The sequence below is a fragment of the Narcine bancroftii genome, chromosome 1 (assembly GCF_036971445.1).
Source record: "Narcine bancroftii isolate sNarBan1 chromosome 1, sNarBan1.hap1, whole genome shotgun sequence".
NCBI classification, from domain to species: domain Eukaryota; kingdom Metazoa; phylum Chordata; class Chondrichthyes; order Torpediniformes; family Narcinidae; genus Narcine; species Narcine bancroftii.
In genome coordinates this window covers 193,457,603-193,474,976 of record NC_091469.1, presented here as the reverse complement: position 1 = coordinate 193,474,976, position 17,374 = coordinate 193,457,603, and the positions used below count along the sequence as shown (strand labels likewise).

The 17,374-nt window shown below is 40.7% G+C and overlaps 1 protein-coding gene across 9 annotated transcripts in view; it reads left to right on the top strand.

Moving 5' to 3' along the window:
- LOC138736627 (SH2 domain-containing protein 3C-like) overlaps positions 1-17,374 on the top strand; it is a 247,523-nt gene that overhangs the window by 215,204 nt on the left and 14,945 nt on the right. For all 9 annotated transcript variants that reach the window (XM_069886454.1, XM_069886434.1, XM_069886445.1 and 6 more), the window contains one exon: positions 14,502-14,630. In XM_069886454.1, coding sequence (XP_069742555.1) covers positions 14,502-14,630 — 129 coding nt within the window. The remainder of the gene's footprint in view (positions 1-14,501; positions 14,631-17,374) is intronic.

Sequence of the window (17,374 nt, the reverse complement as noted above, 5' to 3'; positions counted from 1 at the left end):
TGGTTCATCGTTCCACCCACTTTTACAACGTCTTCCACCAAATGGCGCAAGCAGTTGAGAAACCGAGCTGTTATCTGACATCCACTAATGATGGTGTCTATTTCTAATCAACTGAGGGCCACAGTGTTCTCAGCAGGGAGAGTGCGGGGAATGGAGGGGTGCAGTGTGGTGGCGTCGTGCCGGCAGCTCTTGCAGAGATGGAGTGGAAGTGGCCGGCAGTTGTATCCAAGCCCGACTGTCACGTACAGATGGTTGCCGAGAACATCCTGTTCGGCTCATCTGCGCTTGCAAACAGTGAAATCCGGATATGCTAACAGAAGCTCCAAAATAGCTGTTTCTCCATTTTTTTCCCCCTTCTTTAATTCCGACACTACAGAATTTGTCTTTCTCCAGGGAGCAGCACTCTCAGGTCAATTGTCAGAAAACTGGGTTCTAATCATTGCAGATAATGCATATAGATTAATGCTGAACAACTTTTCTTGCAAGAGGGACAGATTTTACACTGCAGTCTACTGGGGGCTCACGGTGGTGCTCATTTTGCTTTAACTTGATGACTTGAGCACCTCACTTTTCTCATTACTCCACTCACCCTGCCTTCTCTCAAGTTCTGGCCTTTTGCTGCTTCAGTCACAGCCCCCATGCATTGTGCATGACTCAAGGGTCTGGGATCAGGAAGCTGGTGGGTCTAATATGGTCCATGTGCCATCAATTTTGTGCCATGGATATTTCAGTGCAATTCTGAGAATGTGCAGCATTCCTTCAGATGAGAAATTAAACCAAGATCATCTTCCAGGAGAAGACCAATGCTCTGGCCAATATTTCTCCCTCAATCAATGAGGGATTAAAGCAACAGGTTTTCTTGTCATCGCATACTGGCTTGTGAGAATGAGCACGTTTTGGCAAATTTCCTACTTAATAATCTGGGAGATGTAGAGATTGTGATAAATGTTATATACTTGTACATTCCAAATCATTAATTGAATTAAGTCAAGATAACAAAGTGAGTAGTTTCCCCTGTCTTCATCTAGTATTGGATTGGATTGTTTATTGTCACATGTACCAAGATACAGTGAAAAATGTATCCAAGCATGTCAAACTCCAGTTGTAGAAATTTAGAGGCAGCCACATTGAATGTTGAGACAGATTTTGTTTTGAAAGTGAATGAAGAATTAAGGACAACAGGCAGATAAGTGGAGTTGAGTCCATGGCCAGATCAGCCATGATCTTCTGGAATGGCAGAACAGGCTTGATGGGCCAGATGGCTGATTCCTGCTTCTATTTCTTATGTTCTTGTGTACATAGTAGAGCAGAGCAGTAATAAAAGCATGGTTACAATAGAAACAAAAATATAGGATTACAATATCAAAAGTACTGAATGTAGTGCCAAAAAGATAAAGTGCAGTTAAACAGTGCAAGGCATCGTCTTATACTGATGACATCAGGAAAGAAAAGTGATCTTGAATCTGATGATTTCTATCCAATCATAATTTCACTGAGGTATTGGAAATAGCACTATACATCTTCGAGGTTAAGCAAATGTCTTCTCTTCCAGTATAAACAAATGCAATTGGAATCCATTGGGAGTAGGGGCTTGTCCCAGTTGTAAAGCGTAATGGGATCCAGCTTCTGACCCCATTAACTATCCCATCTCACACCATCAGTGTCAGGCAGCAGTGAGATCACATCTAGAAAGTCAGGTTTGTCAGCTGTTTTCACTCATAACTTAGGCCAATAGGAACCCTTTAGGTTCCAGAGAATTGCCCTGTACTTTGAAATCCTGTTTTGTATTTGTTAGAATAGGTTGTAACCTTCATTTTAACCAACACAGTAACTGATGAGAGCCAAACAGGATCATCTCTTTTAGAAATGAAATTTTTTCCCGAAGTGATTATTCAAGGTCTGTGAATTTGACCTATTGAATTGTGCATGCAAGGCTTTTTAATCTTTGTGAGATGCAGAACTGTAGGGGTAACCAAGAGCCTTACCTCGATGGCAGAATTCTCACTTTTATGATGGAAAGCTTTATCGTTAAAGTGACATTTGTCATGCAGCCTCATTATCAGAGTGGGGTGCTATCACTGTGAACAGTATCACAATAGTGTTGTAATTAGAAGCCTTATTATGAACATGGGGATAAGCAAGCTCTAGTCCGGCTGATTGTGCAGTGGTGATACACTGATCTATTTATTAGGCTGCCAATTGGATATGGGAGAAGTTTTAACTATGTAGATCAGTGGTTCTCAACCTTTTTCTTTCCATTCACATACCACCTTCAGTAATCCCTATGCCATAAGGGCTGTGTGATTAGTAAAGGATTGCTGAAGTTGGTATGTGAGTGGGAAGGGAAGGTTGAGAATCACTGCTCTAGACCCATTTGTTACTGAAATATTTTGCTTGAGAAAAATGGTCATTGGCCCATTTCCTTTGGAGTTAGGAAACCGTGCACATAACGAGCCAATTAGGTGCAATTAAACAGTGGTTTTCAACCTTTTTCTTTCCACCCACATACCACCTTAAGCAATCCCTTACTAATCACAGAACACTGATGACATAGGGAATACTTAGTGGCATGTGAGTGGAAAGAAAAAGGCTGAGAACCAAAGATGCAGAGAGTTGTTCAATGGACATTAACTTTTCATTATTTGAACTACTGGCGAAAAAATGCTGATAAACACAAAAACTGCAGATGTTGGAATCTTGTGAACAAAAGAAATTGGAAGGTTTTAGCTGGTCAGGCAGCATCCATGGATGGAAACGTTAAGTCAATTTGATAGTCCACCTCCACCAGCTAGACATGCCTCCCCAGTCTCAACTAAGAATGTTACTTTTGCCAATTCACAATTCAAGTGGGCACCTTTTGTGTAGGTGTTTAGACAGTGTTTCATCAGGAGGTGAGTCAAGTTTAATGTCAACGAATTGCACGAGTACAGCTCTATACATTTCATAGACTGAGGTTATTTTGAGAATTATATCATCCTCATCTTGAAACCCTGGAAACTTCAGATGGAAGATTTTTTTTTCTCTCAAATCATGGGTTGATGGCTGAATATCATCAACATTTTCAAGGAAGAGGGTATAATCACTGCAGGAAGGAGCACCAATGTTGTATACAACTCAGGACTGACTGAATGAGGAAGCCTTGTGATTAATCCGGTCAACCCAACATATAATTTCAAGTCTCATGGCCACATCATAGATTATTGAAAAGGCAGAAAAGCCCTGCTGGAGTTCAGCAGGGTTTAGTCATAAAGAACACAAGCTGCTAATATTTCAGCAAGTGACTCACTATTGATGAATCAAAAGCACTTCCCATAAACTCCATACACAACCAGCAGTGCTGTTACAGATATTCTCTCAGCAAGTTATTGATTTTTGCTGTTTTCACTGGAACAAAGTGTTGAAGTGACTTGCAAATTTCAGGGAGTTTTTGTTAGGTTCCTGCTCTTCATTCCATTTCTCATTGCTCCCAATAGTGCCCAAATTCTTGCATCTATCTCTATTCTTTGCTTCCTCCCTCTCTGCCTTGCCCATTCTATGCCCCATCTGCTGTCTCATCCTTGACTGTTCAAGTCTGTTTGTTCTGAAGTTTATATTCTTGCTCTCTCCCATCCAAGCTCACGAAATAGAGATTAATACTGAGACTGTCCCTTCCTTAATGTTCATACTACTTACTAAAACCTTACTTGCCAACTAGGATTATGCTGCCCTCATACTCTTGCCCCTTTTGTTCATGCTCCCTACCCTACTGCACCTCATTATTAATCCCACCTCATCATGCTTCCCAACTTTCAAGTAGACAAATCCCACGTTTTCTTGCTGCTGCCCTTTCACCCATTGCTGTTGACGACTCATTTTCTTCAATGTTTCTTCCTGCTCTGTTTTCTGGTTGTTCCCAACATCAACCTGTATTCTTTTTCCCCAGGTTCCTGTATTGCCGTCATCTTGAAACTGTGCACCCATTCTTCAGAAAGGGCAAATTAAAATAGCAGATCTGAAGGTGGCAAGTTTTGAATGGATAATTTATCCAGTTTGATTGCTCTAAAAATATCTCACACATCTCTCCAAGCTGAAATCTGGATAGAGCGTGGCATTAGTAAAATCCCACATAGTTGGTCACGATTCAGTCTTTTATAATATTTAGCGGTGCAGCCTCCGCAAGGATGAACAGGTCAGTAGCAAATTTATGTAGGCATGCCATCTCCTCGCTCAGCTGTGGCAGTATCACTTCAGGTCACAAAACTACATGAGAAACAAGCCATCCTTGGTCCCGAGGGCTATGCCTACCAAGATGGAGAAGGAGCTCGGATTTCATTTCCCTCCAATTGTACAGGAAGGATAAGGGACTGGACGATTGAGATGAGGATAAAGAAACCTCCCTCTATTTTTTCCTTCCTGCAACTTGCTCCTGGTGCTGCATTCCATCCATTATACAGTAAAATGTTCGATGTAAATTTATTTTAAACACAGTTTTTAAAGTAAAAATGTGGCAAAACTGCAGTTATTGCTGAGATACCCCAGAGGCCCTTCACCTTTAGAGTAATATTGGCTTCTATTCTTCTTGCTTTATCTAAATTTATGCCCGGATACAGACAAACACCCGTGAATGGAGATGAACCGCAAATCGACCAACACATCGCACACAAATAGACTGAAACTTATAATACAAGGTTATTTCCGGTCCCCATCAAACTTCATTTTCCACAAGGTATTGAAATGTGTTAAACAATGTCGCTGCCCAGTCTTTCCTCTTCACCGCCGATTCATTGTGGTCGAAGCTGACTTTCGGCCTCCGACCCGCTGTGCCCTGCGACTCTGGGAATGGGGAACGTGGAGGCGAGGGATGTGCAGCGGAGAGTCGCAAAGCCTCCGCTCGCAGTGCGGCGCATCGAGCCAGACATGACCTCATCTCCCCGTCGCCCCGCAGGCACCGTGCGGCAGGGGGAGGGCTGGAGCGAGAAAGCCGCAGGAGTCCAGCCTGCGTCAGGTGCCCGTTAATAAAACTCATCTCCGTCAGTGGAGGGATTAATATTCTGATCAGCAGTAAACACAATATTGAGATATTGCGACGTTTAACGCGCATCTCTTCCTGAATCTATGTCCAGAGTTGCCTAACCTATTGCGTAGCGATATAAACAAATAAATAGCTTTAAATAAGAAAGGAACAAAGAAACAAAATGAAGTTGAGATGGATTTCACACATTTGAAATAAACTCGTGGCCTCTACCCCAATGCAGTGCCCATTATGGAGCAGCAATACGTTTCCTTTGACCCATCCCTCCTCTCCCCGAGGACTGACCAGGCCACTTCTTCCTCTTAGCAATTCTCTCAAATGTACCCTCAACCAGTCACTAAAAGTCCTCACCTTACTTCTGAAGTTTATCACCAGCAAGTCGGCCGTTCGGTTCCTCCAAGTCACACATTTAAGTACTCACATTGGCTGCAAGGGATTTGGGTTCCTTCTGAAAAAGCACCATTTAAATGAACGTTTGCTCTTTATTCAGTTTTCCTCTTAACATATTTGCTGTCAGGGGTACTTTTGGTAATAAATAGGACCCTAATTAAGAAATAACATTCCTCTATACCCTTAACTGATAGTCTCTGGTCCCACCTCCAATATATTCCCAAAAGCAATGAATTAGAGATATGTTTTATATGGTAATGAATGGCTGAATTGGAATGGCACATCATTAATTAGGGCATGTAATAATCAGGATTGAATTCTCCTATTTAGTCCTGCCCTTGATTATGAAGAGCAAGGACAGGGGCATGCTAATAAACAATTAATTAGAGTTTACTTTTGAAAGCACTATGAATATTAAAACTGCTCAAATAAGTTATAGGGAGGCAGCAATGGCTATCATCAACCAGAGATGGATGGTTTCAAAAGAGGACAGTACAAAAAGGTGGTGGGGGATTTTGTAGCTCAAAGTTTACATGTCTGTCCTGCTGTAAGGATTGTGGTACATGTTACAAACAATGTTTCGCAGTTGCATATCTGTGTGCATTGTGCAGGTGAAACTCCTGATTCAGGGATAAAGGGAGAATAAATGGAAGGCCAAGGACATGGCAGAAATCTGTGAAGTCATCCACATTGATATAAAATATAAAAAGTGTATTGAAGTGGTGAAAGATTAAGAGGGTTCATAGATGTCTTTGCATGAAAGATGTCCTGTTATTACAGAGAGTAAGTAGGAGGCAAAGATTCACTGGCTTGACACCTGGGATGAGGGTGAGGAGTTGTTCTATTAAGGAAGATTTAGTAGACCCGGGCTTTACCCAGAGAAACTAGAGAGACAGACATCATCCATGTGTGGAAATGGTCAGTCAATGTTTTGAGTTGGGTCCTTCTATTAAGACTAAAATAAGAAGGGAGGAAAAAGGAGGGGGAGAAGAAGCTAGTGAGGGCAGAAGGTTGGAGAGGCATAGGAGGGAGGGAATTATAGGCCTGTGAGCCTTACATCAGTAGAGGGCAAAATGATGGAATCCATTATTAAGGATGTCTTCTTTGGCTTGGCTTCGCGGACGAAGATTTATGGAGGGGGTAATAGCGGAGCACATGACTAGCAGAGAAGGGATCGGACGGAGTCAACATGGATTTACTAAAGGTAAATCGTGCTTGACAAATCTATTGGAATTCTTTGAGATGGTGACAGGTAAAATAGATGGGGGAGAGCCAGTGGATGTGGTGTACCTGGACTTCCAAGAGGCCTTCGATAAGGTCCCGCATAAACGACTGGCTTCCAAAATCAAGGCTCATGGGATTGGGGGCAAAGTATTGTGGCAGGTAGAAGACAGAGAGTTGGGATAAATGGTTCATTTTCTGAGTGGCAGACGGTGACCAGTGGGGTGCCACAGGGATCTGTACTGGGACCCCAGCTGTTCACAATTTACATTAATGATCTGGATGTAATATTTCCAAATTTGCAGATGACACTAAGCTAGGAGGGGTTGTGTGCACGGAAGAGGGGGTGAGGAAGCTCCAGTGTGATTTGGATAAATTGAGGGACTGGGCAGATACATGGCAAATGCACTACAATGTGGATAAATGTGAGGTTATCCACTTTGGTAATACAAACCGGAGGGCAGATTACTATTTGAATGGCAATAGATTAAGAGATGGGGAAGTGCAGAGAGACCTAGGGGTACTTGTACACCAGTCTCTGAAGGCGAGCATGCAGGTACAGCAGGCGGTTAAAAAGGCAAATGGTATGTTGGCCTTCATATCAAGAGGGTTTGAGTATAGGAACAAGGATACCTTACTGCAGCTGTACAGGGCCTTGGTGAGACCACACCTGGAGTATTGTGTGCAGTTTTGGTCATCTTATCTAAGGAAGGATGTTCTTGCAATGGAGGGAGTGCAGAGGCGATTCACCAGGCTGATACCTGGAATGGCAGGAATGACTTATGAGGAAAGATTGCGCAAATTGGGATTGTACTCGCTGGAGTTTAGAAGATTGAGAGGGGATCTCATAGAGACATATAAAATTCTGGCAGGACTGGACAGAATGGATGCAGATGGGATGTTTCCAAGGATGGGAAAATCCAGAACCCGGGGCCATGGTTTGAGGATAATAGGCAAAACATTTAGGACTGAGATGAGGAGGAATTTCTTGACCCAGAGAGTGGTGAATCTGTGGAATTCATTGCCACAGAGGGCAGTAGAGGCAGGTTCATTAAATATATTTAAGAGGGAATTAGATATATTTCTTCAGTATAAGGGTATTAAAGGTTACGGAGAGAAGGCGGGGACGGGGTACTGAACTTTAAGATCAGCCATGATCTCGTTGAATGGCGGAGCAGGCTCGAAGTGTCGAATGACCTACTCCTGCTCCTATCTTCTATGTTTCTATGTTTCTAGATCACTGAGAAGGCTAAAGAAAAATGTAATAATGGGAGTAGGTAATGAAAAGTTGGTAACAGACATAAACCTGAGGAACACACATCATTTTCATCCAGGACAGCCTTAAAAACAACACGAATATTATTTTTTCTCATTCTGGGACACTCCTATCTCTTTCTGATTCCACTACTTGGTTCTCTTTGTTACATGGTTTTACAGGCTATAATCAGGAATGATATTTTATCAGCCTGGGGTTTCCAGAACCAGGGGTTACAATCTCGAAATAAATGATTTTTTTCTGAGATAAGAAAAAAAATTTCATCACTCAGAAGGCAGTGAATCTTTGGAATTGTCTGCTCAAGGGAGTTTTGAAGGCTCACAGGCTGAGTATACTCTAGGGTGAAATTGGAAGATGTTTGAACATCAAGGAAATGAAGAAAGGTTAGTGCAGGATACTGAGGTAAAAATCCAGCCATGAAAGCATTGAGTAGCAGAGCACACTTCCAATGTGATTTCTTGTGTTCTTATTCTCCTGTCTTGTATCCAAACCATGGAACTGCGAGGCAGCAGTTCTGCAAGTGGCTCAATAGTGTCAGGTTTAATCCTGGCCTACAGTGCTGTCTATGTGTAGTTTAAGCATTCTCTTTGTGAGTACATGTGTTTCGTCTGGGTGCTCCCGCTTTCTTCCACATTCCAAAGACAAGGAATTACCCACTGTAAATTGTCCCTAATGGTAGAATCTGGGGGCTATTGATAGGGAGAACAAAGTAGAGTTAGTGTAGGGTTAGTGCAAATGGGTGTTTTATGGTTGGCATGGACTCAATGGGCCAAAAAGCTTGTTTCTGTGCTGTATAACTCTAACAGACTCAACACATCTGGAATTTAGCTGCTTAACATTGTAAAATGCCCAATAAAACTTTCTTCACATCAGTACAAAACTTCATTTAAACTATGGATTTGCTTCTGTAAACAGATCCATATATGCTTTATCTGCACTTTGACAGGTTCAATCAGTCCTGCCCATATGCAGCTTTGAAAGTGAAGCTGTGCAGAGAACAGAGTCAATGTCCATATTATTGCTGCCCTGCCCCCAGTATAAAAGGCATGAGTCAGATTTCACAAGTGACTACAGTGGTAGTGTTGCAATGGAAATGGAGAGATTCTGTGGCATTGGGAACTTAAATGATGCAAGTATCATTTTATTGTTCAGAATCCATGCTTGTACCAGCTGGCTGGCTGCCAAAAGTAAGGCTGCTGGGAAGATTGTTTTAGTGAAGAATAGCAGCAATCAGCCTGATTTGGCACTTTCAACCACATTGCACCTTTAATGTAATAAAATGTCCCCTGGGTTCTCAAAGGAACACAATCAGTTAAAACACCAAGCAGTGACCAAGAGCTTGGATAAAGAGAAATAGTTTTTAAGTAGCATCTTAAATGCTGAAAGAAAAGTTAAGGCAGAAAGGGAGGGAATTCCATCTCTTAGGATGAAGGCAGAGGTGTCTTTGGAGGGTTGTAGGAAATGGCTTTGCCCAAGAGTTGGAAAAATACAATCTCAGAGAACAGGAGGAGCTTACCAAATGAAATCTTGCAGGGATTTGTATGAGAATTTTAAAGCTGAAGAGTATTATCTGTTCTCAGTCTTATGTTGTATAATAATCGTAATTTAGTTTCAATTAAAGCCACAATCATAAATAATGGGAACACTCACCAGGTCAAGGAGCATCCACGTTACAGACATCCTGCACTATTTTGCTATTATAATTTCGGAGTGGATTTTCTTTTAGTTCTGAGTGGTTCTCACACAGAAGCCTTTGCCTGTGAACTCCCAGTTGCATTGCATTTAAACTGGAGGGGTAGTGTTGCCAATTGAATACATTTTAAAAACATTTTCCCCATCTCATTCTGTTTTACCTATTTGCTCCCATCCTCTCTTGAAAGTTCATTAGGCTAAAAAAAAAGCTCAGAGCAAATTAAAATGTTTTACTTGCATTAGCTTAAGTGTGAATCTATTTATATATATATTTAACATATATGATTATAGTTGGTCAACCTTGTGTTCTTAATTGGCTGCTTATTGCCTTGCCTCACTCCATGATCATATGACAAATTTAGTTTTGCCATGATTTTATGCTTGTAGTATCAGTAGCCTCAATTCTTTCAGGTCAATGTCCTATCCTCCATTTATTTTCCTTTCCTTCTGTTGGCAAACCAGTGTCCCTGTCTCCTTTTTATTTTAACCTTTTAATCGTTTAATTAGCCTTTCTCTATTTGTGTATCCTCTTCCCTCAAGGAGAGATGGGGAAAATTTAAAGGAGATGTGCAGGGTACATTTGTTTTACTCAGAGTGAAAGATGTCAGGAATGGGCTGCAAGGGTTAGTGGTGGAAGCAGACATAATTGTAGCCATTAAGAGGCTTCTAAATAGATGCATGAATGTGGAAAGATATGGATCAAGTGCAGACAGAAGGGATTTAGTTTAGTTTGTCATCATTTTCAGGACAGATATTGTGAGCTGAAGAACCCGCTCTGTGATGTACTTTGCATTTCTTTATTTGTCTTCCTCTCCAATAGAACCTACCGTTTATAACCTTCCATTTTACCAGCACCCCTTGGGAGTCAGAGTAAAAATATAATATTACATCACCAGCTGACCCGGATCTGTGCATTTGCAGTCACAGCAGCAGAACACATCAAATTAACACAAAGGAATCAAAGGCAGTTTCACACAGACAAACCCTCTAGGGCCAGCGAGTAAATCAGGAGAAAACAGTGAATGTTTCGGGGTGAAGAAAAATGATCACCACAGTCATAAGCACTAGTGGAGATCATTTGTACGAATATTTTAACAGTCACATTTATATGAATTAATTGCTAAAGTTCAGTCACACATATTGTCATTTCACCACTTGTCATCTTATCACTGTTTACTACGCCACCATCATGTGAAGTACACCCCTCAACACACTGTCTGATGCACCATGTTTTCACTTCACTGCAACCTCTTAACTCTATTTAAAAAGCTGCTTGAAACTCCCCTCCAAGGTGATGAGCACAGATGTGATACTGTCTGTGACTAATTCAGATGAGGTCATTGAAGAAAAATGTCCATGGGACACACTTTGTAGTTTTTCCCCTCAAAAGGGAAAATAGACAGATGCTATCCAACTTCACTATCTAATTTCGATCTAACTACACTATCTAATTTCTAATTTCACTATCTAATTTCGATCTAACTTCACTATCTAATTTCTAACTTCACTATCTAATTTCGATCTAACTTCATTATCTAATTTCTAACTTCACTATCTAATTTTGATCTAACTTCACTATCTAATTTCGATCTAACTTCACTATCTTATTTCTATCTAACTTCACTATCTAATTTCGATCTAACTTCACTATCTAATTTCTATCTAACTTCACATCTAATTTCGATCTAACTTCACTATCTAATTTTGATCTAACTTCGATCTAACTTCACTATCTAATTTCGATCTAACTTCACTATCTAATTTCTAACTTCACTATCTAATTTTAATCTAACTTCACTATCTAATTTCGATCTAACTTCACTATAATTTCGATCTAACTTCACTATCTAATTTTGATCTAACTTCACTATCTAATTTTGATCTAACTTCACTATCTAATTTCGATCTAACTTCACTATAATTTCGATCTAACTTCACTATCTAATTTTGATCTAACTTCACTATAATTTCGATCTAACTTCACTATCTAATTTCGATCTAACTTCACTATCTAATTTCGATCAACTTCACTATCTAATTTCGATCTAACTTCACTATCTAATTTCTTGAGATACAAGACAAAAACTTTCTTTGGGAAGCTTTTTTTTGGAGAGAATCAGAATTTATTGTCATGAACAAATCATGAAATTTGGGGTTTGCAGCAGCCTCATCGTAGTGTAAACATTCTTTCTTTCTTTGGCTTGGCTTCGCGGACGAAGATTTATGGAGAGGTAAATGTCCACGTCAGCTGCAGGCTCGTTTGTGGCTGACAAGTCCGATGCGGGACAGGCAGATACGGTTGCAACGGTTGCAGGGGAAAATTTGTTGGTTGGGGTTTGGTGTTGGGTTTTTCCTCCTTTGTCTTTTGTCAGTGAGGTGGGCTCTGTGGTCTTCTTCAAAGGAGGTTGCTGCCCGCCAAACTGTGAGGCGCCAAGATGCACGGTTTGAGGCGATATCAGCCCACTGGCGGTGGTCAATGTGGCAGGCACCAAGAGATTTCTTTAGGCAGTCCTTGTACCTCTTCTTTGGTGCACCTCTGACATGATGGCCAGTGGAGAGCTCGCCATATAACACGATCTTGGGAAGGCGATGGTCCTCCATTCTGGAGACGTGACCTACCCAGCGCAGTTGGATATCCAGCAGTGTGGATTCAATGCTGTCGGCCTCTGCCATCTCGAGTACTTCGATGTTAGGGATGAAGTCGCTCCAATGAATCTTGAGGATGGAGCGGAGACAACGCTGGTGGAAGCGTTCTAGGGGCCGTAGGTGATGCCGGTAGAGGACCCATGATTCGGAGCCGAACAGGAGTGTGGGTATGACAACGGCTCTGTATATGCTTATCTTTGTGAGGTTTTTCAGTTGGTTGTTTTTCCAGACTCTTTTGTGTAGTCTTCCAAAGGCGCTATTTGCCCTGGCGAGTCTGTTGTCTATCTCGTTGTCGATCCTAGCATCTGATGAAATGGTGCAGCCGAGATAGGTAAACTGGTTGACCATCTCACAACAATACTGTAAACAAAAAAAAAATAGTACTGCATGAAAAGTAAGGCTGTCTTTTGGCTAATTGATTATTCAGGAATCTGATGGCAGTGGAGAAGAAGCTGTCCTTGTGCTGTTGAATGCTCATCTTTAGGCTCCTGTACCTTTTGTTTTATAATAGTAATAGAGTGAAGAGGGCATAGCCTGGGTGGTGGGGTCTTTGAGGCTGCTTTTTTAAGACTGCCTCATAGATGTCCTCAAATGGAGTGAAGTCTGGTGCCTGTGATGTCTGGAATTTCTTCTTGTTCTGAGAGTTGGCCCTCCGTACCAGGCAGTGATGCAACCAGCCAGAATGTAGTCCACTGTACACCCGTAGAAGTTTTTGAGAGTCTTCGGTGACTTACTGAATCTTCTCAGACAACTCACACAATATAACCACAGGTGGGCCTTCTTTGTGATTGCATCAACATGGAGGCTCTAGGACAGATCCTCGGAGATGTTGACGCCCAGGAATGTGAAGTTCATGATCTTCTCCACTACTGAGCCCTTGATGAGGACTGGGTTGTGTTCCCCTGACTTCCTCCTGAAGTCCACAATCATCTCCTTGGTTTTGCTGATGTTGAGCACGAGGTTGTTGTCATTACTCCATTCAACGAGTTGATCTATCTTCCTCCTGTACGCTTCTTCATTGTCGTTTGTGATTCTGCCGGTGATTGTGGGGTCATCTCCAAACTTGTAGATTGCATTGCCTGGCCACACAGTCATGGGTGTATAATGAGTAGAGCAGTGGGCTAAGCACTTATCCTTGGGGTGCACCTGTGTTGATAATCAGTGAGGAGGAGACATTGTTTCCATTTTGTACTGACTGTGGTCTTCTGATGAGAAAGTCAAGGATCCACTTGCAGAGTGGGGTACAGAGGCCTAGATTTTGTAGCTTTTTGACCAGCACTGAGGAATTAATGTTATTGAAGATCAAACTGTAGTTGATGAAGAGCAGGCATATTATGGATTGCTGTTTTCGAGGTGACCCAGAGCTGAGTGGAGAGCCAGCGATATTGCATCTGCTGTGGAGCTATTGTGACCATAGGTGAATTGCAGTGGGTCCAGACCTTTGCTTAGGTACAAGTTAATTCTGGCCATGACCAGCCTCTCAAAGCAATTCATCACAGTAAAAGTTAGTGCTACTCTTCAGGTTAAAACAGTTTTAACTTTAAACAGCCTAAACATGTAATAGATACCACCTTCTCCCCTTTTGTACCGTGGCATACGAGCACCAAATAAACACTGAATAATCCCACAAGATTGTCTTCTCCCCTTGTATCAGCATTTCTTATTTTAAAATGGTGATGACCGTTCAAGAGCACTTGGGACAACCCAACATAATTAAAAAGGGTATTTAAAAAAATTATATGAATATGTACTGTGTTAAATAACTGAGAAGTTAAAGCAGTTCTTAGCATGAAACTAACACAGATTGTTAGCTACAGTCCCATAATTTCAGTCACTTTGGTTTCCACAAAGTACTGTTGAAACAATTGGTAATACCATGAGGTAGTGACGAACAGGTTTCTAAAAATAAATATCTGGGTACAGTGTCTATCCAGTTTAGGCAATTTCTCTTTTGGTGCACTTGATGTCCTATTAAATTTAGAAAAGAAATGTATACACAAAATTTGGAATACACGAGGTCAGTTCAGGGAATTTCTCAATATTTGTGGAATGGAATTTAGGCAATTATTTCCAGTGCAGGTGGAGAGTTCCAAAGTAATTGTCAAGGAGCTCTTCAGTCAGAAAATTTAGGACGCTGGTAAAATTTACTGAACCCAGCACATGTTCCAATCCAAATTATGGGATGGTTTGGGAATCTCTTGGGGTTCATTCTAAGGATGTTAATTATTGATTTCACTGACATCTAGTTTTTCTTGTTTTCTGCAGTTTTCAAAGGACAAATATATCCTGGATTCCAGCCCTGAGAAGCTACACAAAGAGCTGGAGGAGGAGCTGAAGCTGAGTAGCACAGACCTGCGGAGTCATGCCTGGTACCATGGACGCATCCCACGAGAGGTAACGAAAAACTGGCACTTTAAATTGTTGCTCAGTTAATAAAGGGGAAAAAGGCATCCTAGTCCTTGCATTTTATACTAGAATGAAAGGTATACTAGAAATGATTATTCCAAAGTGTGGGATACACACTGCATACTGTAATATTAATGGGATGTCTGTGGTTGTTACATGAATGAGATTATAGTTTCTCGGGGTGTTATTTAGAGTCATACAGCATAGCAACAGGCTCTTTGGCTTATCCTGCCTATGCCAACCAAAATGTCCCAACCACACTAGTCTCATATTCCTCCGAACCTATCCTATCCATATATCTGTCTAAGTTTTTAAAAAACATTGCAATATCACCTGCCTTAATCGTCTCCTCCAGCAGCCCATTCTGTACACTCATCACCCTCTCTGTTAAAAATATAATGTCTCTTGGCAAAAGACTCTCTGTGTTCACCTGATCTATTCTTCCCATGATTTTGTATATCTGAATGAAATCGCCCTTCATCCTTCTGCTCTTCAAGGAATACAGCCCTGGTCTGCTCAACCTCTCCCTATTGCTCAGGACCCCAAGTTCTGGCAACATCCTCATAAATCTTCTCTGTATCCTCTTCAACTTGACAACATCTTTCACGTAGAACAGTGACCAAAACTGAACACATTTCATATTGTATCTAAAAATGAAGGAATGATAGATAGCATGATTGATTGGGCTCAATGCTACCCAAGAGCTGTACACAGAAAATTCCAGAAACTTCCTTGATGACTTGTGTCTGCTGGATGACGCAAAGTTGGTGTAAAAGAAGTCATCACTCCCTGTTTCACTGTTTCTTCTCTCACTGAATGCTTTGGCTCCCTCTATGGAGCAGAGATGGTTGGAAAATTGGATGCCAAAGATGACACCACAAAAAATAGAACAGCCTGCAGCTTTTGTGAATGAAAGAAAATAATTAGATTATAACTGATACATTTTATCATTTTAAAAATTGTTTGGAAGCTTTTCATAGCTCATTCTGAAATGGCTGTTATTTTAATATTGCCTGTACCCATAGGAAATGGGTTACACCGTTGAAAACCTACTGGTTTAACAGTGGATATTTCTGTGGAATGTCCAATTCACTCGTCTACTGGAGTCAGCCACTTCCAAACTAAAAATCATTTTAAATTCTATCAAAAGATTTCTATTTTTAATTTCTTAGTGTGAAATCAGTGTTGTACTTGACTCTCTCATTTGCTCACATCTTCTCCAGGATAACTGCCCTGATTTTCTGTTCAGATCAGGCTACTGCTACTCTGTGTCCAGGCATCCACAATACTATATTGTGTAAAAGACCCAACTGAACTTTGACAAGATGCTTTAGCAAAGGATGCATAAAATCAGAAGGGTGAATGGTTTTAAAAGAAAAACAAAATTTAAAAAAACCTCTTGTTAATTCTTGTTCTGGCCTCAAGTATACTGTTTTATGTATTGAAATACCTGTTTAGAGAATATGACAGTGAATCCCTCCTGGCCAAAGCAGTGACCAATGGAAGTTAATAAGGACTTAAAAATACAATATCCAAGAAGGAAGTAAAATAGATTATTGTTGAAAGAGACCCTAGGATCTTTTGCATGACATTTAAAGTGTCCAACTATGCAGATCAACTGTCAACAAAGACACTAGCGTATTGAATTATATCACCAACGCAGAGCACAATTCGGAAATAAAGTCCCTGATGTTCTGATCAGACCTTAGTTCAACTACTTTTGTTGAAGCAAAACCAGAAAACATTCCAGGCCAAGGGCGCTTTATTTCTCTCTTCACAGATGTTACTTGATGTATTGAGTATTTCCAGCATTTTCTGATTTTGTTTCAGATGTCCTGCATCTACAGTTTTTGATTTTCATTTACTTTTGTTGAGGTCTGTTTATTACAGCCACAGGCAACATGTTAAAGTTAGCATAAGGAATGGTTGTGGCTGGGGAGTGATGGTAGATAGTTTTGAAAAGTGGGGGTATTTTAAAAATGTATACACCTTTAAGAGGGTACCTGACAGTAGTGGTAAAAAGATACTGAGTGTTAACTCAGATTGATCTAGAACATTTTGTTAAACTAAATTTGCAAAAGGATCAAAAGATACTTTGCACATCAAATAGAAAGAAAAATGATACTTCACAAAAGTATCAACACACAAATTCATTTTTTTATTAAAGTAGAATGGGCAAAATTTTAGAAGCTTTAAAGAAATTATTTGAAAGTTGTGTCTTTATCAATGAGTTAGTTAATGGTCATCTTCATCTTTATTTTGGACATATGCAAGAATAGTTAAGAGATTTCTATGGCTTTCCTCTGGCCACCCATCTACAATAAATTGGTTACCACCTCTGGTTAAGTCATGGACAGAAGAGAGCATATTATATGCCTGATGTTGAGATGTATAATATTTAGTTCCAGTCACTTTGATTTTCAGTGTTTCTAGGAGCAAGGAACAAAATTAAAACAGGAATTCAGTTACCAGAAATGAATCTGACTTGAAGACACATTGAAATGCCACGGTGAAAGCTCCCCCGTGTATTACTATGAATAAGAATTGAGTGATCAAGAGATATAGCCAGCTAAAAGCTGGGAAACAACTACAATATATTTTCTGCTTTTCCTCTTTGCAAAAAATGATGACATTTTTATTGCTCTGAGCATTAGCGACATAAATATACACCACAGCACAGAGGGGAAGGTGCAGTTGACAATCTGACGCACAATCTGTCTTCTCAGTGTCTT